The sequence below is a fragment of the Pan paniscus genome, chromosome 3, assembly GCF_029289425.2.
Source record: "Pan paniscus chromosome 3, NHGRI_mPanPan1-v2.0_pri, whole genome shotgun sequence".
Lineage (NCBI taxonomy): Eukaryota > Metazoa > Chordata > Mammalia > Primates > Hominidae > Pan > Pan paniscus.
Genome location: NC_073252.2, coordinates 89,619,063 through 89,645,069, shown reverse-complemented (window position 1 = coordinate 89,645,069; position 26,007 = coordinate 89,619,063). Strand labels below are relative to the sequence as shown.

General features: G+C 34.2%; 1 protein-coding gene across 4 annotated transcripts in view; it reads right to left on the bottom strand.

The window, feature by feature from the left end:
- Window positions 1-13,881: 13,881 nt before the first annotated feature.
- The window catches only part of CCSER1 (coiled-coil serine rich protein 1), a 1,490,059-nt gene continuing 1,477,933 nt past the window's right edge, over window positions 13,882-26,007 (bottom strand). For all 4 annotated transcript variants that reach the window (XM_055111625.2, XM_003829898.4, XM_055111626.2 and 1 more), the window contains one exon: window positions 13,882-24,707. In XM_055111625.2, the coding sequence (XP_054967600.2) occupies window positions 24,222-24,707 (486 nt within the window). In that variant the 3' untranslated portion in view covers window positions 13,882-24,221. The remainder of the gene's footprint in view (window positions 24,708-26,007) is intronic.

Below are 26,007 nucleotides of genomic sequence, written 5' to 3'. Positions count from 1 at the left end.
AGTCTTTGTATGACTTCTTCCAATGTAATCAATGTCAATGGTATCTGCATAGGCTGTAGTTGTTTTTCTAGGCTATAAAGTGGCTTTGCTGGGTCCAGGCATGCCATGCAAACTGGTCCTCAGGCACCTAGGGGAAGCACATTGGCATTCCACGGCCCTGCTGCTGGAGCAGGCAGGTTCATCAGCCATGGCAGCAATAGGCTTCAGGCAGGTCATTCCTTTTGCCACCGGGTGACACACACAGGCTTTGGCAGTAGTAGTGGTGGGTCCCATAAGTGATGTGCAGATCATCTGTGAATTTCACCCTCTCCTGATCCCCCTTCTTAAATTTTACCTCCTTCTCTGCCTCATCCCTAATGCTTACTGCATTTTCAACATACCTTAGTAATAAAAGTCAGAATGACAGGAGGAATCAGTGATGTTTGTTGCACACATTATTTGGTTATAAAGTTAATGTCTTTTAAATTTTTACATGTAAAAATATCCTCTGTGTCATAACAGCTTTTTCAGTTTGGCCCTTCTAAACCATCTACCTTATTACTGGCAATTGAGAGAATATGTAACTTTTAGATATAAGAGCATTTCTTCTAGTTTGCTGGGTGCAGTAAGGGCTGTGTCCATGGTCAGCTAGCAACTTGACCTTGACAGTGTTAGGAGTATAATACTGTAAGTTTCACTTCAATGCACTGACTGGAAATTTGGATCCAAGATGTTTCTCCAGTTTTGGGGTTGCAGCAAACAGCAGAGGTTATAAAAGTCTTCAAACAAAGTGTTTTTTTAAAGAGGGTTAATCTTGGTAAAAAAGAAAAAAGTCACTGCAACAAACAATCATAGGAATTTCTCCTTGCTGATGGGCAGCATCATATTCATCATATTTTAATTCTCTTGGAACATAATAAGTTTCCAATTTCTGTGTAATGATTTTGTTAGATTCCCTCTTTCTCCTTTAACACTTATGTGGAAGAAGTTAAAGAAATAGGAATATGTGCTGGGCGCGGTGGCTCACACCTGTAATCTCAGCACTTTGGGAGGCCGAGGTGGTTGGATCACCTGAGGTCAGTGGTTCGAAGCCAATCTGGCCAACATGGTGAAAACCCGTCTCTACTAAAAATACAAAATTAGCTGGGTGTGGCGGTGCATGCCTGTAATCCCAGCTACTTGGGAGGCTGATGCAGGAGAATCACTTGAACCTTGGAGGCAGAGGTTGCAGTGAGCCGAAATCGCACCATTACACTCCAGACTGGGCAACAAGAGCGAGACTCTGTGTTAAAAAAAAAAAAAAAAAAAAAAAAAAAAAAGAGTATCTGGTAGATATACAATTAAGGCTTATTTTTCATTTCATTTTTCACTTCTTTCTTTAAATGTTATTCTCTCTTAGAATAAGTGGGAGAATACAAATCTAACCTTTGTGTGATTCATAGTTCTATTGAATGTCAACTAGCAGAAAGGTCAGTTGTTCACTTGAATCAAAAGGTAATCAATTGTCTATTTGTTCTTTTTTAATTTGCTTATTCATTAATTTACTGAGCACCTTTATGTGCTGAGTGGTATAAACAGACAAAATCACTGATGTCATAAAGATTATTTAAGAAGATTCATAGCTATAGAGATGTGTAAGTATTAATCATCAGTCTGCTACTATGAATAGTCTTAGAAATTTCCTGAATCTCGCCTCTCTTGAAAGTAGATGTATTAGTCAGGGTTCTTCAGAGAAACAGAACCAATGAGATATGTATATAATAAAGGATATTTATTATGAAGAATTGGCTTACATGATTACAGAGGCCGAGAAGTCCCAAGATCTACTGTCTGCAAGCAGGAGACCCAGGAAATCTAGTGGTATAATTCACTGTCAGTCTAAAAATTGATGATGTAAGCCCTAGTCCAAGGAAGATGAGATGAATGTCCCAGATCAAGCAGTGAGGCAGGAAAAAAGGCACAAATTCCTCCTTCCTTCACCTTTCCTTTCATTCAGGCCTTCAGTGGATTGAATGATGCCCACCGACATTGGGGAGGGCAATCTACTTTTACTAAATTTATAGATTCAAATGCTAATCTCACCTGGAAACATTCTCACAGACAAATCCAGAGATGTTTAAACTAGCAGCCATGTCCTACTCAAGATGACACATAAATTAATCATCCTAGTAGGTATGGCCATAGACTAAGTCCTAGATGATGGAATATGAGCAGAAGTTGTGTGCATCATTTACAAACCTGATTTCTAAAAAAAACTCTTATACAGGATGCTTCATATTGTTTTCCTTTGTGCCAGATTGGTATAGAAAAACACACTTATGTTGGAAGTCAAAATGTTGTAAATGGTAAAGCCACTATGTGAAAAGAGTTTGGGTCTCTGATTCAGCCCTTGGAAGAAAGGCATCCATCCTCAGGGGCTACTCTTCTATTCCTTACTTGAAGGAATAGAGGTCTTGGAGTTTATTTGTTAAAGCAGCCAGTGTTATCTTACCGACAAATCCAAGTGTACTGTCTTCTATTCCATACCGAATACTATCAAAATTCCAAAACTTAGTGACTCTTGAATACTTAAATTAATGTCACAAGGAAAGGACCAGTGAAGAGCGATTGCATCCCTTTTTGCAGTTAGATTTAATGAAAAGGTCTAGAGTTGCTGTGATATCTAAAGAGAAAAGGAAAGAGGATGCATCCCTTTGCCTGCTATAATGAAGAAAGTAAAACATGAACACCTCGATTCAGGACCTAAGAAGGGACATTTCTCAAGAAAAGAAAATACTATGTGGATTTTCCTGCATTGTTGGAATGAAATATCCTTGAGAGAAGGGAACTCAAGAGTAGTCTTCTAGTCATTACTATACATTCAAGGGCTTAAAATAGTGCAGACCACTAAGTAGACATTTCATAAAATTTGCGAAGAGAAAATATAAATTTCCAATATTTAAAGCCTCTCAACCTAATCATTTTCAGGTACTGATTGACCATAAACACATTCTAATATGATATCTGATGAAAGAACTGTCATCATGCTTTACAAATTATCCCATTTCCAGTGAATATTGTTACATTTACAATACCATCAATGTAACTAATCATCAAGAATTTTAATGGTTATACCAAGTCCAGCATTGGTTAGTCATCTTAACTGTTTAAGTAATCATTTTAGACTTTTAAGATAATGCTTAAGGATGGAGGAAAAAAATGTCAAGGAAGTTGATAGAGACAGAGGAAGGAGAGAGTGAGTGTAGAAAATCAATCAGAAACAGAAGCCTGCAAAGAATACCCTTTATACATGTAAAGAGATCTAGGCAAAGAACACCAAATTTATTGCTACATCTCTAGTGCTTGCCACACAACTGTGGTTACATGGAACCCTAAAGTTCAGTGAGATGGCAGTAATGGTTCATCAAGAGGTGGCAATTGCAAAAATATATAGATTTTTTTTTAACATCACATGTTGTGTTATACTGGCACTTACAGTGATGAGGTTACTGAGAAACCACATTAGCAGTGTTTTAGAGATTTTTCAGTCCTCCAGGACAGTGTAAAGTAGAAAGCAGTCAGTTGGTTGAGTTTATTCTCAGATTTTAATGAAATATGGATGTAATTATAGATATAATGTAGAGGTGAGCACTGTAATGCACTAAGGGAGTATGGTAGGCTGGTAGCCTCAGTTTTTCTTTCATAAATTACTTTCCTAATCTCCTCTTATGCAAACAAACAGGTTGTCTCAGTGTATGTGAAAAGTTATGGGAAATACTCATTTTAAAGTAGCAAGTTGTATGTGCTGCTTATTATTATCTTCCCCCATCTACTTTACTGTCCTCAATGTTCCAAGACTTAGTTTGTGGATGTCAGAAGTAAATTATTATGTCAAGATTTTATATTTTAATATAAAATTAATATTATATGTTAATATTAATTTTTGTTTTTTTACAGTATTCTTTTTTATATTTTATTAGAACATGTATTTTAAAATATGTCTGATGGTCCAATTAGGTAACTTTTACATATATGTTGTCATATGAAAAAAAAATTTCATTTTTGCCATAAGGACAAATATGATAAATTTAATAATAATTGAACAACTGCTTGAATATACTAAAAATCACTGATGTGTATACTTTAAAGTGTTGAATTTTATGGTATGTGAATTATATCCCAATAAAGTTCTTATTTAGAAAATTAATTATGAAGAATTAAAATCTTCTGAGTCATTTCGCTGCACTAGTGATACAAGGGACATACACTAAAAATAACATGTTCATAGTGAAAGCAACCTATGAGTGGATATTGCATGAGAAGGGATGATAATCCAAATTATACTATTCCATTATGCGCTGTATGTGAGAAACAACATACAAATGCAACATGACTCTAGAAGACTAGAAATCACACTCAACCACACGTCACAGGCATTTGACAATTAAAAGTGCTTATTTCTTTTTTAGAATTGATGCATAATAGTTGTACATATTTCTGGGACACGTGGTATTTTGATATATGCATGCAATGTGTAATGATCAAACCAGGGCAATTGAAACATTCATCTCACCAAACATTCACAGCTTCTTTATGTTTCGAACATTCCAATACCCCGCCTCCAGCATTTTGACTATGCAACAAATTGTTTTTGCTGGAGGGGAGGTATGTTAACTATAATTGCCCGTTTACTATACTATCAAACAATAGACTTTATTTCTTCTATGTAATTGTATCTTTGTATCTATTGACCAACCACTCTTCTTCTCCCTTTTCTCCCACCCTTCTCAACCTGGTAACCACCAATCAACTTTCTACAAAGATATACATTTTTAGCTTCCACATATGAGTAAGAACACGTGGTATGTGTCTTTCTGTGCCAGGCTTACTTTGGTTAATGTAATAACCTCCAGTTCCATTCATGTTGCTGCAAATGACAGAGTTTTATTCTTTTTTATGGCTAAGTTATATTCAGTTTTGTATATACAACACATTTTCTTTGTTCATTCATCTGTTGATGAACACAATAGTGATGCAATAAACATGTGGGTGCAGGTATCTTTTTGATGCACTGATTTCTTTTCCTTTGGATAAATATCCAGTACCAGGACTGCTAGATCATATAAAACTTCTATTTTTAGTTTTGTAAGAAATCTCCATACTGTTTTCCATGAGGATCACTATGTACTAATGCACTAACTTAGATTCCCACCAACGGTGTACAAGAGTTCTATTTTCTCCACATCCTCACCAGCATCGGCTAGTTTTTCATCTTTTTAATATTAGCTATTCTAAAAAAGGTAAGATAATATGTCAGTGTGGTTTTGATTTGCATTTCCCTGGTGATTAGTGATATAGAGCATTTGTTCACATAACTTTTAGCTATTTGTATGTCTTCTTTTGAGAAATGAATGTTCAGATCTTTTGTTCATTTTTAATTGGATTATTTATTTTTCTGCGGTTGAGTTGTTAAATATTCTGGTTATTAAACCATTGTCAGATGATAGTTTACAAATATTTTCTCCCACTCTGAGTTGTCTGTTCACTTTGTTGATTATATCCTTGGCAATACATTAGCTTGATGTAATCCCATTTGTGTATTTTTGTTTTTGTTGCCTGTGCTTTTGAGGTCTCACCCAAAAATCTTTGCCTAGACCAATGCCCTAGTGTTTCCTAAATGTTTTATTCTGGTAGTTTCATAGTTTCAAGTCTTATATTAAGGCTTTAATAAATTTTGATTAGATTTTTATATGATGAGACATAGGGTCTAGCTTCATATACATCTACATACATTTATCCAGTTTTCCCAGCACCGTTTATCGTAGGGACTGTCTTTTCTACAATGTATGTTTTTGGTGCCTTTGTCAAAAATAAGTTGGCTGAAAATGTGTGAATTTATCTCTAGGTTCTCTATTCTGTTCCATTGGTCCACATGTCTGTTTTTATTCCAGCACCATGCTGCTTGAATTACAATGGCTTTGTAGCATATTTTGAAGGTAGCATGATGCCTTCAGCTTTGTTCTTTTTGCTGAAGATTACTTTGGTTATTCTGGGTCTTTTGTGGTTCCATATGAATTTTATGATTGATTTTTTATTTCAATGAAGAATCATTAGTGTTTTGATAGGATTTGTATTGAATTTGTAAGTAACTTTGAGTATTACTGTCATTTTAACTATTAATGCTCCCAATTTATAAGCGTGGATATCATTGCATTTTGGTGTGTCCTCCTTACTTTCTTTCATCAGTGTTTTGAATATTCCTTGTAAGGATTTTTCACTTCTTTTGTTAAATTTATTTCTAGGTATTTTTTCTGTAGCTTTTACAAACTGGATTACTTTCTTGAATACTTTTTCAGATTGTTAGCTGTTGGCATATGTAAATGCTGCTGATTCTGTTATGTTGATTTTGTATCCTGCAACTTTACTGAATTTGTCTATCAGTTATAACAGAGTTTTTTTTGTTGATGGAATCTTTAGGTTTTTCTAAATATAAGATCATGCCATCTGTTAACAAGGATAGTTTCAGTTCTTCCTGTCCAATCTGGATGTCCTTTATTTTTTTCTTATTCCTGATTGATCTGGTCAGGACTTCCAGTACTAAGCTGAGTAAAAGTGAGCATCTTTGTTTTGTCCCAGATCTTAGAGAGGTTTCCAATTTTCCCCATATGATCTTAGCTGTGGATTTGTCATTCATGGCCTTTATTTGTTTTGTTTTGTCTTTGAGTTTTTTCCTTCTGTACCCAGTTTGTTGAGACTTTTTTTTTTTTTTATCACAAATGGATGTTGAATTTTGTCAAATGCTCTCTCAGTATTTATTGAAATGATTATATGGTTTTTGTCCTTGATTCTGTTAATGTAAAATGTTGTATTTATTGATTTGCATTTGTTGAAACATTCTTGCATCCTTGGGATGAATCCACTTGATTATGGTGAATGTGTTGTTCAATTTAATATGTTGTTGAATTCAGTTTTCTAGCATTTTGTTGGGATGTTTGCATCTATGTTCATCAGGGACATTGGCCTGTAGCTCTCTTTCTTTGTTTTATCCATGTCTGATTTTGGTATCAGGGTGATGCTAGCTTCATAGAATGAGTTTAAAAATAGTGCCTCTTCTTTAATTTTTTAATAATAGTGTGAGTAGAAATAGTATTCATTCTTTTTAAAATATTTGGTAGATTTCAGCTGTGAAGCCATCAGATTCTGAGCTTTTCTTTGAAAGGAAAGTTAATTACTGCTTTGATCTCATTACTCATTATTGGTCTGTTCATGTTTTCTTAAGGGGCTATTTTACTATTTAAACAAGCACAGTGAAGTCCTTACTTTTGAAAAAAAACCCCACAAATTAAATAAAAAGCTACAAAATACAAGGTATTTAGTAGCAGAGTTTATCACCAAGATAACAAACAGGCATATCATTGGTATGAAACTAATAATGTCACCATACAAAATTATACTGACTAAAATGTTGAATGAGATGCAGTATGACAAGTTGAAAAGTTGTTTCTCAAATCGTATAATAAGTCAACATACTCATGACGTATTATGTGATGCTGAAGAAAATTTGGATAATAAGCTGAAAATTAACAGCTTGTCTATCCTGGTTGATGATTCAATATATTTCACCAATAAATGCCATGTCAAACATCACCATTTACAATGTTACTATTGCTTCTTTTAAAAAAGTTATCTTTCAAATTTATTAAGAATATTATATGTCTAGCTATAAAATTTTTAATAAATTTGTGCTACTTGGTGTTCTGTGAGCCTCCTGAATCTGAAGTATAGTATCATTAATTTTAGATAACCATCATTCTACTCCCTGTTTTTATGAGTTCACCTTTTTGTTAAATTCCACATACTCTACAGTTTGAATGTATGTGGCACTCTAAAATCCATATTTTGGAACTTAAACCCCAAGATGATAGTATCAAGATATGAGGCATTTGGGAAAGTGACTTATTGGAGTCTAGGTCTTGCCAAAAGACTCAAACAAATAAAATCTGAATGAAAGAGGAAACATTACAACTGATATCACAGAATCAATAATCAGTAAGAAGATTAAGTCAGTATAAACTAACAGTAACAATTTTCAGTGTACAGAATTTTACCTTTTTGGTTAAATTTATGCCTATCTTAGTCCATTTTATTTTGCTTTAAAGAAATACCTGAGGCTGAGTAATTTATAAAGAAAAGAGATTTATTTGGCTAATGATTCTACAAGCTACACAAACAGAATGGCCTCAGGATCTGCTTCTGGTGAAGGCTTCAAGCTGCAAGGTTTCTGCTGAGAAATTGGCAGAAAGCATTCTGGAGTTTCCTTTATATATGATAAATCTCTTTATGCTTCAAAAATTCTATCTTTGGTCTTTAATTTTTGACAGTTTGATTATAGTGTGTCTCAGAGAAGATATATTTGGCTTTAGTTTGTTTATAAATATTTGTGTTTAATATATCTAGATGTCCATATGTCTTCTCAGATTTGGACAATTTTCAGCCATTATTTCATTAAGTAAGCTTTCTGCCATTTTTTTTTTTTTTTTTGCTTTTCCTTTTTTTCTTGTTCCCAGTATTTGTATACTGGGGCATATGATGAGGTTCCATATATGCCATAGACTTTCTTCACTCTTTCACATTCTTTTCCCTTTCTATTATTTTTGTTTGTTACATTTTTTTCTTTCTCTGACTAATTTAAAGTGGTCTGTCTTTAACTTCACAGACTCTTTGTTCTGATGGTTGATGTTTTCTATTGCATTTTATATAATTCATTTATTCTTTAGCTCCAGAATTTGTTTGATTCTTTTCTTATCTCTTTTGTTGGCCTTATTTTTTCCATGTATTGTTTTCCTGATACAGTTGAGTTGTCTATCTGCACTCTCCTGCAGCTCTCTGTACTTTATTTTAAAATATTTTGAATTTTTTGTCCAGCAATTTGCAGATACTCATTTCTGTGGGTCAATTACTAGAAAATTATTGTCCTCCTTTGGTGGTGTCATAGTTCCTTGATTTTTATGTTTTTTTTTGTTGTTGTTGTTGCTTACATTGATGTCTGCACATTTGATGTAACAGTAACCTTCTCCAGATTTAATGGACAATTTTCACCTGCTTATGAGTGAAAGTGAGGGTGCCGACTGAATGGGATGCACCAGTTCTTGCTTCAGTAATGGCACAATAGTGCACTTTTTGTTAAGCTTCATCAGTGTCAACAAAAATTTGCAGATGTCCTCAGTGGCCAAGGCTATGAATATCTGCAGCAGCATCTACAGCTGCTGGTGTCCTGCGTATTTTGTTTCTTCCGCAAGGGAAGTTGTGGCTAAGGGGATCCCGTTTGGTGCTGAGTCTGGTTTTCAGACACACTTGCAATGGTGATGTTACTGGTGTCTGATATGTGATCTCTGTGGAGTGGCCACAGAACTGGGGTCTGGAGTGTGAATGCACATGGAGGAACTTCAGCTCTAGGGCTCAGGCCAGTGGTGACACTAATTTTAACATGCAGGCACTCCCACTGTGTCATTGGTAATGGTGTGCAAGGTGGGGTTGCTTGTGGAACAGCTAGGCAGCTGGGTTTGAAACTGTGGGCACAAGCATATGTACAATGTCTCCAGGGTCTAGAGTACAGAAGTTCCCACTGCAGCCATGGCTCCAGTGTCCTAGACACAGACTGACTCTCAGTGGCTGCAGAGTCAGGAACTGAAGGCACAGGCATGTGCAGAGTGACCTCAGAACTGGGGTCTGGAGCTCGGGCACATGTAGAGAGACAGGAGCTCCAGGTATCAGAGTGCAGGCTAGTACCCTCTGGCAGTAGCTGTGATGTCTGAGGCAAAGGCACTCATAGAGTGCCATACAGAGCTGGGGTCTGGGGTATGTGTGTGCAGATCCACCATGGCTTCAGAATTCAGAGTGTGCATTGGGAGGGGCAGTGTAGCCCTAGTCCCTGGATGGTGCAATAGCAGCTCATTTCTGTTGGGTGGTGCAGCAACATCTTCATTTTTAGGGGGCCTATGCTGGTGATGATTGTTGGTTACCTCAGTTCCTAAAGCTCCCAGTATCCTCTGCAGAGCACTCCACTGAAGTAGAGCTCTGTTGTGAAAGCTGTGGGAGTCTGTGGCTTCCATAGCTGTTGTTGAGATCCTTAGTGGCAATGACTGCTGGGATCCTCTGCACAACAGGTTACTAAGGACTGTGGTGGCAGCTGCCATGTGGCTGCTATGGATAACCCCTTCCCTTCTTTGTTTCTAGGTGTCACTAGACATCTCAGGTATGCTTATCTTCCCAGTGATCCTTTTTATGCGGCCATTGTCCATTTTTTGCTCCATTGTGTTGCTGAAGATTCTTAATTAGACTTTTGAGCCTTCTCGGGGCTAATTCTGTTCTCGGATAGCTTTCTATGTTTTTTTTTTCTAGGAAGATGAAGGCTAATGTCTCCTAGTTTGCCATCATTCTCACCTGTTTCATTTCTCTTTTTCCTCCTTGAACATATTACATATATCTCATATCTTTTGAAATTTTCCCACAGTTCTTGGGTGTTGTACTCAGTTTCTATTTATTCTATTTTTTGTCTCTCTGCATTTCAGCTTGGGAAGTTCCTGTTGACTTGCTGTCATGCTCACTGATGTTCTCCTTGACTATGTCCAGTCTACTGATGAGCTCACCCAACACATTCTCTATTTCTGTTACAATGTGTTTTATTTTTAGCATTTTCTTTTCAATCTTTTTATTTTTATTTTTTTTAGTTTCCATATCTCTGCTTACATTATCCATCTGTCCTTGAAGGTTATCTACTTACTCGACTAGAGACTTTAACATATTGATAAGTTATTTTAAATTTGTTGTCCAATAATTCCAAAATATGTGTTATATCTGAGTCTCATTCTGATACCTTCTTTGTCTCTTCAGACTATGTTTTTCTCTTGCCTTTAAGTATGCTTAATTTTTTTTGCTGAAAGCCAAACATGATGTATCCGATAATAAAAATTAAGGTAAATAGTGTGAGGTTTTATGTTAACTTATCTAGGAGTTGGCCTGTGTTTATCGTTTTCTGTAGCTATAGGAGGTAGACGCTTAATAGTCCTCTAGTCTCCTTTTTTTGTCTCATTTGTTAACTTTTATTTTCTTAAGCACTTCCCTTCAGAGACTCTAAATCTTGCAGCAATTTCAGCCATAAGCCATTGTTCTATTGGAGCCCTGTTGGTGTAGTAGTAAATCGGAAGAGTGAGGAAGCCTTCTAAAATCTTACGATAAAATCTCCGTCCTTTGTTTCGGGATCAGGACCTTCACAAGTTTGTCTCAACTTCCACCTCTTTAGTGAGACAGAAAAGCCAGAATGAGCTGGAGTGAGAGAAATGCCCTTCCCCCAGATGGGATGTTTCCAGTAAAGTCTTTTCCCTGGAGGGGCAGGCTTTTGTTAAGTAGAATGCTCTGGGACTATTTTACAATGGTTATTATTCCTCTCTTCTAGCCGTAGAGGAGGAGGTAATTCTTGGATCTTTGTCACAAGAACCCTGTGGGTTTCCTGGATAAAAAATACACAAAAGTGTGGGATACTCACAAAACTGTGGTCCTGTGAGTTTCTCACTCTTACTCTAGTTCAGTATCAAACCCCAGCAGTTCATTAAAATTACTAAGTGATCCTACCAGTTTATATCTTCAGTGGTGTCTTCGCCGGGTAAGGGAATCTTGGCTATGACTCTTCGGATTTGAGGCTTACCATATTCCAGAGTTGTTGTTTGACTTGCAACCTAGTTCTCTTGCTCTCGGCCCAAGAAAAGTCATTGATTTTCAGATTGTTTAGCTTTCCCTTGTTGTAAGGATGGGAATGATTATTTCCAAGATCTTTATAAGTTGGAGCTAGAACAGACAGTCCATCATATTTTAAAGTAGGACTTTAGTATATAACCCTTACAAATTAAATCAATTCTAAATTAGTTATGGTTTTTGTGATAAATATGGGTTAGTCATTATCAAAGCCTTTTAAAGAAACCAATTGAAATAATTATGAGTTTTTTCTTTAATGTTTTTATTATGGATCACATTTATTTTTTATGTTAGTCATCTATGAACTCTTGGTATGAGCCCTATATGATTATGATATATTCTGTTTAATGTTGGTGCAGTTGTGTAATACTTTCTTTGGAATTATTTTTGTATATTCATTTAAAAATGGGTCTGTGGTGGCCGGGCGCAGTGGCTCCTGCCTGTAATCCCAGCACTTTGGGAGGCTGAGGCGGGTGGGTCACAAGGTCAGGAGTTCAAGACCAGCCTGGCCAATATGGTGAAACCCTGTCTCTACTAATAATACAAAAATTAGCTGGGTGTGGTGGTGCGCATCTGTAGTTCCAGCTACTCAGGAGGCTGAGACAGGAGAATCACTTGAACCTGGGAGGCAGAGGTTGCAGTGAGCTGAGATCCGAGATCATGCCACTGCACTCCAGCCTGGGTGACAGAGTGAGACTTCATCTCAAAAAAGAAAAAAAAGAGAGAGAGAGGGAGAAAGAAAGAGAGAAAGAGAAAAAGAAAGAAAGAAAATGGGTCTATGAGTTTCTCTTTTTATATTGTTCCTACCCCTAGTTTTAGAAACAAGTTTGCAATAATCTTATGAGATGTGCTTGGTAACCTTGAGTTCTCTCAAAATTTCTAGAATTATTGTACAGTTAGGACAACTTGCAATAAGATTATTCTGACTACAGAGCTAACCTTTTAATACTAAGTTAATTATAAGTGAATTGGTCCAGCAATTATAGCCCTAACACTCTCCCTGCTATCACTCCTGTGAACCTTATCTTCAGCAAACTTCTTAATTGCTTCCAGGAGTCAGTTTGAGAATACCACAAAATTCTTGCACATTTATACCTAATGGGGGATATTCCAAATAAATGAAATAAAGTGCTTGGTTAAGGCTGCTTCATAAGAATTGCCAAAGTCATATACGTTCCTAATTGCCTGAGAACCCATGCTAATTTTGTAGAACAAAGAGAGTGGAAAAAATGAATTAGAAGGATCATAAATGACCTGTAAGCTATTGTGATGTTCTTTCATCTATATTATCGAAATTAATCTTTAAAGTAAACTTTTGTAGTAGAAATTATTAGCCACAATTTTACGTGTCAGAAAAGTTAAGATATATACAAATCAACAATTTTGCCAAGTTTATATAACCAGTAATGTATACAGCTGGAATTCACTGCTCTCTCAGTCTAAAGTCCATATTCAATGTCCATAGTTTTCTATGCTAGTAGGTAAAGTATCTTAGGATAACTCATAATTGTCCTATTTTTCCATCTCAAAATTCTGTTTCAAATGTAAAATGTCTGCACAGATTATTTACAAACCTTTCTTAATAACTCTGGAAGAAATAATTTTGCTCTCTTCTATGTTAATATAGAATAGCACAGTTTGATATAACAGTCATCTGTACCTCCTACTGGCTGTGTGACTTGGGACAACTTCCTAATTTTTATTGTTCCCAAAGGCAAAATAGGAATAATAATATGAATATTTACCCAAAGCCTTCTTGTGAGATTAGATTAAAAAAACCTATGTAAAGTATCTAATATAGTGCCTACCTGTACAGAACATCACTCAGTAATTGTTAGGCATTATTACAATTAATAAAAATTTATTTCAGCTACTAGACAAAGCTTCTATTCACTGTGTGTGGATTATACACATATATATACATGTGTATATATGTAAAACACTTAAATATAGGTTAATTATTGTTCTGTTTTGCACCCTAAGTGCAGATCACAGTATTTGGCAGATGGTAGGTAACCAGCATAAACGTGGGTTGCATAAATGCATGAACAAAGCTGATTATTCATGTAATGTAATAAAGTTAACAGAATGGTTTTATTCAGGAATACTAAAGTTGTCCTTAATTCTTAAAAAAGGATAGATTTTTATAGTGTAGATCATTCCTCTGAGTGACTGCAACCCTATTAATTTTAAATCCTATGTTCAATTGTCATTTTGCCTACTCAAAGTATAGATTAGGAAGACTTCCAACATCAGAACTTTTAGTGGAAATTTCAGAATTTATTATTACTAACGTAAGCTTTAAGGATTCCATGCACACATTGAGAGAAAGCCTAATGAGAGGTGATTTATAAGACTGCTATCTCATTAAAGGACTATTGGAGAAATAGAATTGGAACACCCTGACTCTTTAAAATGCAATATAATAAATACAATGGCCAAAATCTTTGCCATTACATTTTACCTTTCTAGTAGTCAGCTAAAGCACAACATACTGTTAAGAGACAGTGGTTTTTGGTCACTGTTATATATACTATGGTACTCTTTAAAGTCAGTAAGTTATTAACACTTCAGCAAGCATTCTCATGAGTTTTGTTTTTAATAGATAATGAAGCAGTTTCAGAACAGGAAACGTTTTTCTGTGTGTATGAAACAAAACATAGTAAAAAATAAATAGCTCTGTAAAAGCTTGAAACATTTTTGTTTTAAACATGTGGTAGGCTCCCCATGTTTGGAAGCAACACTGTCTTCAGCAAGATAAACATTAGTGAAACATTATACGGTAACCAAAGAACTTGATACTAAAGATAAGTTTTCATTTTTTAAAAGAATACAGAAATTTCAGAAGTCTTTGTGCAAATCCATTCATTATCAAAACAGTGTTTTAATCATGAAATACTAAAAAAAAAACACTCATGAAAAATTTGAAAATTTCAGAGATTATAGAATTTTTGATATTTTTCTAGGGATTTCTCTTAGTTTTTTTCTATGATAGCATCATCAATGCTCATGGGTTGATAGACTTGGAGAAAGCCAAATGCTTCAAAGGATTTCCACCTACTAGGAAAGGCAAATGATTGATTGAGTGGTAAGTGATTGATGAAGCATCTAAATTCTTCTTATTCTGTGATAGGCCCTATTTTTCAGTCTTCATGAAAATCATATAAGGTATCCCATTATTGTCCCATTTCACAGAAGGAAAAATGGAGATAAAAAATGCTCCAAGGGCACACGACAAGAAATTGTCAGATGGAGTTTGAACTCAGACATTAAGCTGTCTTCAACTGCTCTATTCACAGAATATTTTCAGATTCATTTCTCCAACATGTTTTAGAGCTACCACAAATGGACATATGTGACTGCTTTAAGGGCACAGTGTTTGACTAGACCATAAATCTACAATTTATGTTATTGCTTTTAAGAACAATGATACAAATTCCTCCTTTCCTAACCACATTTCCAAGTCCCTTACAATTCATCAGATATCTTGGGAAAGTGTATAATCACCTTCTACAGTTGGGTGATTCACAGTATATACATTTGAATCCATATTTCCAATAAGGTAGACAGTTCCTTTCTAAGAAGTGTTTGTACAACATCCTTTGAAAGATTAGTATAAGCCTCTTTAGGATGAAACCAAATTGCATATTTACAATAACTCCAATTTTACCTCAAATGCAACAGCGTGATTGCCTAGAGCTATGTAATGAGCTTACCTGTCATATGAATGAGTTTATGTGAATGGCTTCATCAGTTTCTGGGCTTCGTTATGAAAAGATTCTTCCAAAACCCTTCACATTCAGCTCTTGTGTCTGAAAGCATGGGTTGATATTATTCTCACTGAATAATCAGATGTTGATTTGTCTCAGTTGATCTGAAAATATCCTGTATCAACTTCCTGTGTTCTACTAATACTTTCAATTGGCTCTCCAACTTTTACATTACAATTTGGAATTGAATTTCAACAACACGTGTTATAATCTCACCGCACAACATCTATTCTTAGGTGATTATAAATGCCACTCTTCATTTTACTTTCTACATGAACAACAACCCTTGAATATATGGCTTAAAATATTTAAATTTGCAGCTTTTGGAGACATGAAAGCCTCTGCAAATGAGCCGTATTTTCTTTTCTTTTCATTTTTTTGAGATCAGATCTCTCTCTCTGTTGCCCAGGGTGGAGTGCAGTCATGCCATCTCGGCTCACTGCCACCTGGACTTCCTGGTCTCCGGCAATGCTCCTGCCTCAGCCTCCCGAGTTGTTGGGACTACAGGTGTATGCCACCACACTTGGCTAATTTTTTTTTTCTTTATAGAGATGGGGTTTCCCCATGTTTCCCAGGCCCAGTCGTGTTCTCTTTACCAATATAATATTCTCATGATAGAACTTAAAAACAAAACAGTGATGATGGCTGGTAAGATGGTGCTACAGCTTTATCAAATCGACTAAGAGAGGTATTTGTTTCGGTCTAAAGATGTCAGGTCCACTCTTAAGCTATCTGGTCTGTTTGTATGAAGATAAAACTTTTGCCAGCATCTGACCTAATATAGACTCTTTAAAATCAGCCATTTAGTTGAAAAATGATAGCAGCTCAAATTTACAGGTTATGGTCGCATTTCATTCTTCACCAGAAGAATTCAAGACTGGGTTTACATGTGTATTTCCCTTTCTTTCCAGCTCTTCTTTAATGGAAAATATATAATGTTGGATCCACAGAATTCAGAAGCACCTCTTAACATCCTATTGTTTTGATATTTTTAGATTTTGGTCATATGACTACCAGTGTAATATAAGTAGTGTTTTAAAATAAAGCAATATTCTTTCTTATTGTTAAATTTTGGGTAAAGCCCTACAAATGAAACTAAATCAAACATTACACTTGGATAAAGTAATAACTCAAATAACTTTCTATCTAAAAGTTGGTTCTCACTTTTCACAAACATCTTCTGAAAAGTGATTAGAACTTTAAATCCCCCTTAAACTGTAATATTCACTTGTGTCATTTCTGTACATAAAATGCTATGATACCTGTTCAACTGATAATATCACTACAAATGTCAAAGCATTTGCTATATTACAGAAGTAAGAACCATAAAAGGGAATGAGATACGCAAGAGTCACTTAAGATAAAAAATGAGGATATTTGAAAGAATATATAAATAGTACTAGATACATCAATATTTCATTTTAAACATTTTAAAACTACTGTTTCATGACTGAAATTTAAGAGAGAAATATCTACATAATTAATCTACAAAAGTGTTGATTGATTATAATTATAATCTAAGGGTTTTTAAAATAAACCAATAAATTCCAGAAATAGAGTTTATGAGTTCTCATAAAGTCTTCAAAACAACTCTAAAGTTTAACACCTTCAGTAATATAATAGAAAAAACATATACATTGCTTATTGACATGCTTTATAGAAAATAAAGTTTAGAATTAAAAATAATTCTTCCTATCATCAGGAAAATGGCTTGATTCTTAAACTATAACATCACATTAATTATAAATTATAAAATATACCGTAATGCTTTGTTTCAGCTTATTTAAATTGCATTATATGAAAGTACACTGCAGAAGAACACTATTTACTGTGAAGCTGTGAGGCCCTGTAAACACAAGATGTTGGAGTGTATTTTCGAGGCATTGCAGGAGCATTTTAACTGTATGTTCTTCCCTGTTGGCCAGTTTGGATGCCAAATGGAAACATATATGTGTATCATTTCGAATGCTTCAGTAACTGTACTGAATCATCCATCTTCTACCAGTTTTTAAAACTCTAAGGGTGTGTGTGCGTGTTGATAAAGACAGGGAACTTAGAAAAAAAAATTGCATTTTTGTGCTGTCACAGGGTTTCTTAAACTACAGAGTCAAAATGTTGTGAAATATATTTTGAATTTTGAATTGTAATGAGTTTTAATAAATGAATATAAAAATAGTATAGCATTTTTATACTATATTATAGATCTATTGACATTAAATATAGCAGTATATTCTTCTAATGGTCCCTGGGGACCATTGCATAGTATTGCTATATATCAGAAACTTTAAAAAGCCTGATGGTGAGGAAAGTAGAAATATAAATTGTGTCAACTAGCTGATGAAATAAGTGGCTGATTTGTCATTTTCCAATTGTCACAACCCTCAAGAACCTAGAAGTAAATCACAATGCTTTATGCCCAATATGAATGCATGTGTAACTCAATCTATCATCAAGACAAGTTCAAAACAAATTAATGTCATATTGAAAGCAATCAGGTACCACACAACTAATTTGTTGTTTTAAAATTTATTATGAGCAGGAAATATGCATATTTTTCTAATCACCATGCTTAAATATATCAATCTTTTCTTAGAATATTAACCAAATTGAGAAATTTTCATTAAATAAAAATCACTATTCTTCTTAGGAAATCAAGAGCCACAAAAAATTATACTACTGTATTCAATATTGCTAAAAATTTTAATTTCCAGGGTAATTTTCTATTTATTATCTTTCTCACTAAAGTTTTAGAGTTTTAGAGATGGTGAATAAAAAAACCTATTATCAATGTTAATAATCTCAAACCCATATATCTAAGAATGTATCATACAGGGTGTATTTTTTCCTTAAAAAATGGGGTCTAACTAAGATAATATTCAATTCTCTTGCATTCTTTTTTGGAAGAGAGAACTCATGACAGGATTACATCTTATTCAGACATTATTTTGGTATATATAATTGACTACAAAATATAATACATTTTATTTAAAAATTTAGGACAAGTAAATTTGTATTCCTCATTTCACTTCAATTCCTTCTGAATAATTAAGCAAATTCTAAATCAGCTGTAATTTTAGTTCCTAGACAGGAATATCTAAAATATTTTTGTAAATATCTTGTTTTTTAAGTATGTATAAGGCAATACAAACAGGAATTTGATGATGTCTATATCAATGTCCTATGAAGGAAAGATATAAGACAATCTGATAACTAGTTTATTTTTCATTTACTGTATGCTTTCCTTTTGTTAGACACTTCATTGGCCCTCTACTTTAAAAAATATAAAATCATTTCTTAGCATTTTTTCCAATTGCTTTCAAGAGAAGAAAATTAGAAGGTCAGTTTTTCTGGGAGGTAACCTTGAAATAGAAGAGATGCCCTCTCAAAATTCTGTATTTATTAAATGTCAATAATTGTTTTAAAACTGCTTTTCAATGAACAGTATTTTGATTTCCTAAAATAGATCATTGCTTAATTTTTTGTCCCTAGCAATATCAATGGAAGTTTAGGAGTAAAGGAGATTGAAGCAGCACATGTTTGTTTAAATCACTCTGCCTCCTTAGGAGAGATCCTATTCTGGAGATAAGCATGATATAAATGGAAAGTTCAAGGGTTGTTAAATCCAATTTAATTAAAAATGCATGTTGTGTGTCCTGGACAAGTTACCTAATGTCTCTGATCTAATCTACAAAAGAGTAAAACAATAATTACCTAACTAGTTATTGAAGTATGTGATTAGGGAAGTGGGCTCTTTGACCTGAAAATGAGTGCTATAAACTAAATTTTTATATCCCCCCCCAAATTCATATGTTGAAGCCCTAATCCCCAGTGTGATGGTGCTTGAAGTTGGGGCCCTTGGGAAGTAATTAGGTTTAGATGAGATTATGAGGGTGGGGCCCCCATCATGAAATTATTGTAGTTATTAGAAGAGGAAGAGGCCAGAGCTCTTTCTCCAAAATGCAAATCAGGAAGCAGATCCTCACCAATAATTTATTCTGCCCCACCCTAATCTTAGACTTCCTAGCCTCCAGAACTTGAGACACAAGTGACTGTTGTTTAGTCACCCAGTCCATGGTATTTTGTTATAGCAACCCAAATTTACTAAAGAGGTAATGTTTGGAAAGAATGAAAGATGTAGGATGCTCCTATTCTTGAATTTTATGTTCAGGTGGAAGAAGTATGTATGTCGTATTAAATTGGAGAAGTTAATGAGGCTACACTGAAAATGCTCTAAAAAGAACCGTGGTATCCCATATTCTAGATCACTTACTCAAATGGAAGGAACCTACTCTCTATTAATGATTTTATTTCACCTTAACTATTTGTAGGAAATTCTCCACATCTTAAACAGAGTGAACTGCCTTCATTCTTTTCCATAGGTAATTCAACCACAGGGTGTTATCTTTTAACTTTTTGGTTTTGGGCTGCACGCCTTGGAAATAGAACTGGGGTCTTAACGAGATCAAATGTATTGTAAATAAATAGTTCATGGGTATGTATGCAGTTTAACATGGTGAAACAAGTTGGCACAGAACAAGATTTCAAAAATAAACATTTGGCAATGATGAATATTATTAAAGAAGAGAGCTTCTTTGTTTGGTTGCTTAGTTGACTGTTTGCTTTTATACTACAGTGTAATTCAGCTTTTTTAAAAAATGACCAGTCTTAACTGAAATCAGCCTTTTATAAGAACCAAAACTAGTTTGTATTTTATATTACGCCTTCTACAGCCTAGAGTTGTCATGATAAATTTACCACATGAGAAAGAAACAAGACATGTTTTAAAAAGCTTAAACTCTAGGAGAGGTAAATTTCCCAAGAATATTACATGTGATTGAAATATTTCTTATACAAAAATATATATATGCATATGAAAATACAGAACAGGATCTGATAATAATGCCTAAATAAAGTCAAGTCTTAGATAGCAATCAAAATCCTGGTATAAATGAATGGGTGCTACATTTGAGCTAATATTATCAATAAGGGAAAAGCCTCTGATTATGGGGCATGTGATTCAGTAACATGAACAGCAATCATAGATATCATTTTCACATGTATTGCCCTTTCTTTTCTACTTTCATCTGTGTGTATATGTTTCAATGGAATCTTAGGGTTATTTTGAACCACTTCCTTCTATAGCTGTTTAGAATGTTAAGTTCTGAAAGTGAAAAAGTAGTAAAAATTTAGATTATAATTATGAGATTATGCTAAGCATTCCAAATTATCCACTGCTATGGGTTACTATTTCTTTATAATGAGAAGCTGATGATGACGAATGATGTGCAGAGATAATCCTAACCATTCAGCAAACTGTTCCTACTGTTTAATCAACAAATGAGTTGCCAAGAAATTTTTTGAGAGGGCTAGTGGAATGTAATCATTTATCCTGGGCATGTGAATCTTAAATATATCATAATAATTTTTAAAAACTTTTTTCTGGAGAGGGGTGTATGGGTATTATCTCTATTAAACAAGACAAAGAAAACAAAACAAAATGTGGAATTTCCTATAATGGGAGTTCAACATTCAGGAAATAATGACAATGAGTTAGGATTAAATCATAAACCCAGATTAATCATGAAAATCTTTGTAAACATTTTAAGTTGGGCAACTATGCCTACAAATTAATATTGGCTTACTATTTTATTTTCATGTCAATCATTAGATAACAAAAATAACTTGAATAACATGTGGCTCCAGGTTTTACCCTGACCGTATTGATAGTGGTGGATTCACATCTTTAGCATTGCAGCAACAGTTTCATGTTGTGATTTGAACAAAGACTATGGTGCTCCAAAGAAGCAAAAATAATTCGAGAGAGAACTCATAGTTTTGTGGTGACTCTCTTAGCATATAATTTTATGGAAAAAAATCATTGAGTTCATAGAAATACAGTTTCATGTTCCAATAATTATAAAAATGGGAACAGTTTATTTCAGGTGGAAACAGCTTTTCTTCAAGGTATTTCTCTTCCTAAGTGTTCCTTTAAAACACATTCTAAATTCAGAAGAGACAATTTGCAGCAGAAATTTTACAGGGTTATTTAGGCTTAGCTACACATACACATGCACAAAAGAAAGAGGAAAGAAAAGACCACTGCTTCCATCAGAAAAACAAGCACTTTTTCCCCCTGGTGTCATGTCTTTGGATATGTACCGCCTTGGAGAAATGCATAAATCATTTTTATACATGGAACTGTCTTAGAAAACTAGAGATTTTAGTACAAAGAAAGCAATTCACTGAAAGAATGCCCACATGCCATTGTTATAAGTTACTATATATACACAAGAGGAACTTACAAAGAACCCCTGTTTTACAGTTACTGATGCACATTATTAGCATAGTGGGCTTACACCTTCTCCAGGCCTGAGTTACACTTAGTATTACAAATAATATTATAACAATGCTGAAAATACTGATACAAAACAGCTTTAAGATGATATTTCCAAAAAATACCCTTCCTTTTAAAATCGAACTGTTTAATCCAGGTTTTCTTTTGAATGATTCAGCTTTAAAAAAGATTTTTCAAGAAAATACTAGTGTTTAAAACATCTCTTAAAATGTCTATTAAATGACAGATCTTCTTTAAATAGATTATTTTTATAAAGTATGATTCAAAAGTCTATCTTCCAGGAAAACAAAACTATCAACTCCAAAAGTCCAAATCAAAAACATTATTTGTGATACATAGTTCTTCCATATCCTGGGAAAAAATCCTTGATTATTTTATCATGCTTATTTATTTACAGATTTAAAATACTCTAGCAACAGACACCAACATTTAGGACAAATCAAGCTGAATTCCACAATTAATAATTATGATTTTTCTCTTTTCCTATCATTTCTTAAATATTGCCCAGCCCAAAGTGTATATCTGCATGATCATTATAGCTTCCAAAGTATGGTGGGAACTTTAGATAGCAATCTCATTAAGTCAAGCAATTTGCAGTGTATATTGTTCTCTTTTGGCAGAATTACAAACACGCAAAGAAAGAAAACATTTGGCAAATGTCTGCCTTGATGCACATGTGTGTTCCTTTGGAAAACCAAAATTACAAGTACAACATATCCACTCGACTCCTTACTTTATCAGTTCCAATCTAAGTTTGCAAATGTATCAAAGTTCAGTAGTTAAAGCTCAGGGGTGGAGTGTCTAATGGCTTTTCCCCAAAGCACAGGGCACAAATACATTTTTATAATAGGAGATGCATTTTGCACACAGCTTTAATTTAAGCAAGTTGTCAGATGCCATGCTAAAACTGCTATCTCAATTTCCCTTTATTCATCTTGCTTGTGCACGCTGACAGATTCTGTTAGAAAATGCAAGGGAAACAGATCATGCAGTAGGTATGACAGTTTCAATTTGCATGGACTATGGCTAATGTGGATGTACTTAACAGCTCTGATGTGTATAAGAAAACTGCAGCCTTGATTCCTATTAGTCTTTTAAAAATTATTTATTTATGTATTTAATTGTACTCTTTGATTCTGCTCTGCTACTAATTGAACATGATGGAATTATCCATAGATCAATTCATATATTGATCTAAAGTGCACATAAGTATATAACATATTATAACATATTTGGGCCTTATTTGTCAAAGAGAAATATTTGCCATCAAATGGGTTTTAAATATTCCTGTTAGAAGCTTATTTCTAATATTAAATTGCCAATGTTCACATTTACTTTTTGTTCTAAATCAAGATTTCTGCATAGTCAGAAAATTGTATGCTGGCTACTAAAATACCAACTTTCTGTTCCTCAGTTCATAAAATTATAGATATGGGCTGATGTATATAAACCAAATTGGATTTACATAAAAAAGAACATTTTAAAAAATAAGGAAAGTAAAGAAAAAGAATAATTTTCTTAGGATGTTTCATCCTTGAAATTTTGAAAAAATGCTTATATTGCCATGACAGTGGCTCAAAGAATATAGCATGTCAGTCTTTATGTATCATCTGACAAAATTCAACCAACTTTATCACCTTGTGTTATGTCACGGTACTTCAACATCAATAACAAAAACTAAAAGCAAAATTTTTCAAAGATCAGAGCTGTCATTCTCTATTTGGCTAGCAATTACTCTGTCTGAAATCCTTTGTGAACTAGTATGAACTAAACGTTTAAAGGAAAAAAAATACAGCCATTTCCCCCTTACTAGTATCACACGATGAGCTTGAATGTATGTAATAGAGACAAACACATCTCTAGGTTACATGCAAGCAAGCCACATTCTTCAAATAAATATACCACCAAATATAAGACGTTAACATTTCTCTTTTTTCCTCCTTCTATTAACTATATAATTTAAAATTCTTTATAATTCCTTTATCTATTTTTCATCAGGTCTACTTTTATAGTAACACCATTAACAGCGAACAGATTGCTATTTGATATTATCTTCTGAAACCTTAATGCATATCAGTAAGTGATAGAGATAAAAAATAAATAAATTATGGACTATATAAATGATCATGATGGTCCCATTTATTATACACATATATAGTAAAGTCTTCAAGGCAATTCAACCTAGTTCAATTAACATGCTCAAACTTTCACTCTTGGAAAAAAAAAAACCACAAGTCTTTGTTTATGACTAAGAAAAAAAACCCAACAACACAACTCTGTTTATAACTAAAATGTAAGAAAAAGTACATGACAATTTTAATATGAACTATGCACGAGAAACACTAACCATCTTTATCCTACCCAAAGACAGGAATAGGGTGATTTAATTACCCATCCTGCTGGCCTAGAGTCTGCAGCTCAGTGCTGTGTAAATTGTGGTGGAGAAACACATTCTTCCTGCTGTACATGTGTAAAGAGATTGGCCCTCTGGGTGGCTGTCCAAACCTGCCTGTAAAGGTCGAATGCTGTCGGGCCGTAGCAACTTGGTCCTTTGGTTTCTCTAAGAACGTGGAGAGCCCTTCTGTCTTAGCTGTTGGCTTCAGAGAGCTCTGCCCAACGGTGGCCCGTAAGTTCTGTGTAACGTCTGAAGTGAGGGTTTCATAAGTTCCTCTTGAATGTTTGATAACTTCTGCTAGTTCCTTGTCCTTCAGGAAATTACTTAAACAGAGACTTGGGAGTTGACAGGTCTTGTTTTTGTAGGGGCTTGTCTGGTCCGCTGCCGAATACCTAAAACGGTCCTCGGTGGGAGTATGTATTGCTTTTCTGTCCCTTGTGCTGAGATTTTGGCTCACAATTCGATTTCGATATGTAGCCTATGGTAAGACACAGAAAGAAAAAGATGTCTTAAAAAAACACTTTCATAGCATACATACAATACAGAGTGATATTTATACATTTGTGCCTGAACCCGTAAATTTTCAATGAGGTTTATAAAATTATCAATACAATTATCCATGGGATTAAATTTTCCGGTGCAATACTATTACAGATAGTGATTAAATGGTTAATTTACTCTAAAAGGCATTTTGATATTTTGTTCATCTAATTTACTAAATTTGAATTATATAGCTTCACAGAAAATACAGATTATTTTATTAAGTAAAAGGTGATTTATATGATCTGAAGCGATACCAGAGTATGAAAATACAGATTATTTTAATAAGTGATGAATAAAGACATATGAGGCCATTAGCTTTTGTTGGCTTAATATGCTATAGTTACTTAAATATATGTCCAGAGAGTTTATAGAATTATCAGTATCATGATTTGTATCACCAAAGTGGTAAGCAAGAAATTAAAGGAACTAAAAACACTCAAGTAACTACAATAATCTAAGAAGACCAATAGACCACTTATTAGAAATTTCAATACATGTTTCATTTAGACTTTTGGATGCAATTTATTAATCAGAATCAGGTCCACAAGTACATACCATCTTCTTGCTCATAAGAATTGTATACTCTAGTAATAACAAGGCATAGCTCATTGAATCATGCTGTGAAGAAGCAAAGATTACAAGCTAGCACCCATATTCCTCCTGAAGAGAGCACTATGTTTGTGTAGAAAAACACATTGAGGTAAAAACTGAGACTGGCTGGCTTAATTGTTCTGCGTGCAAAAAATGAAGGATTTATTGTTGCTACAAAGAAAGAGGATAAAAATGAAGAGAAACAGACAAGGGAGAAGAGAGAAGAGCACTATAGATAGCTGCAGGCTCATTTGCTTATTTAGCCATCATCACTTTTTGTTTGATTAATATTACTTATATTAATATTACTAATTTGGCATAATATCAAACCAAACAAAATAAAACTTGATTCTCAACTGTGAAACTCATTCTTCCCCAAGAATTTCCCTTCTCAGTAAATGGCACCACATTCAGGCCAACACCTGAAAATTATTCTTTTCTCTTTTCTTCATACACCTTAAAATCAGGTCCTTGCTATTTACAAAATATAATCTCAAGTCATCCATTTCTCTTCATTTCTACTCTTTCTTCCTGACACAATTGCCTGGCACATATTAACCATTTAATAAATATTTGCTGAATAAAGTTTATTTGAGATAATACATAATATTTATTGGGTGTGTATTATATTTCCAACACTCTGC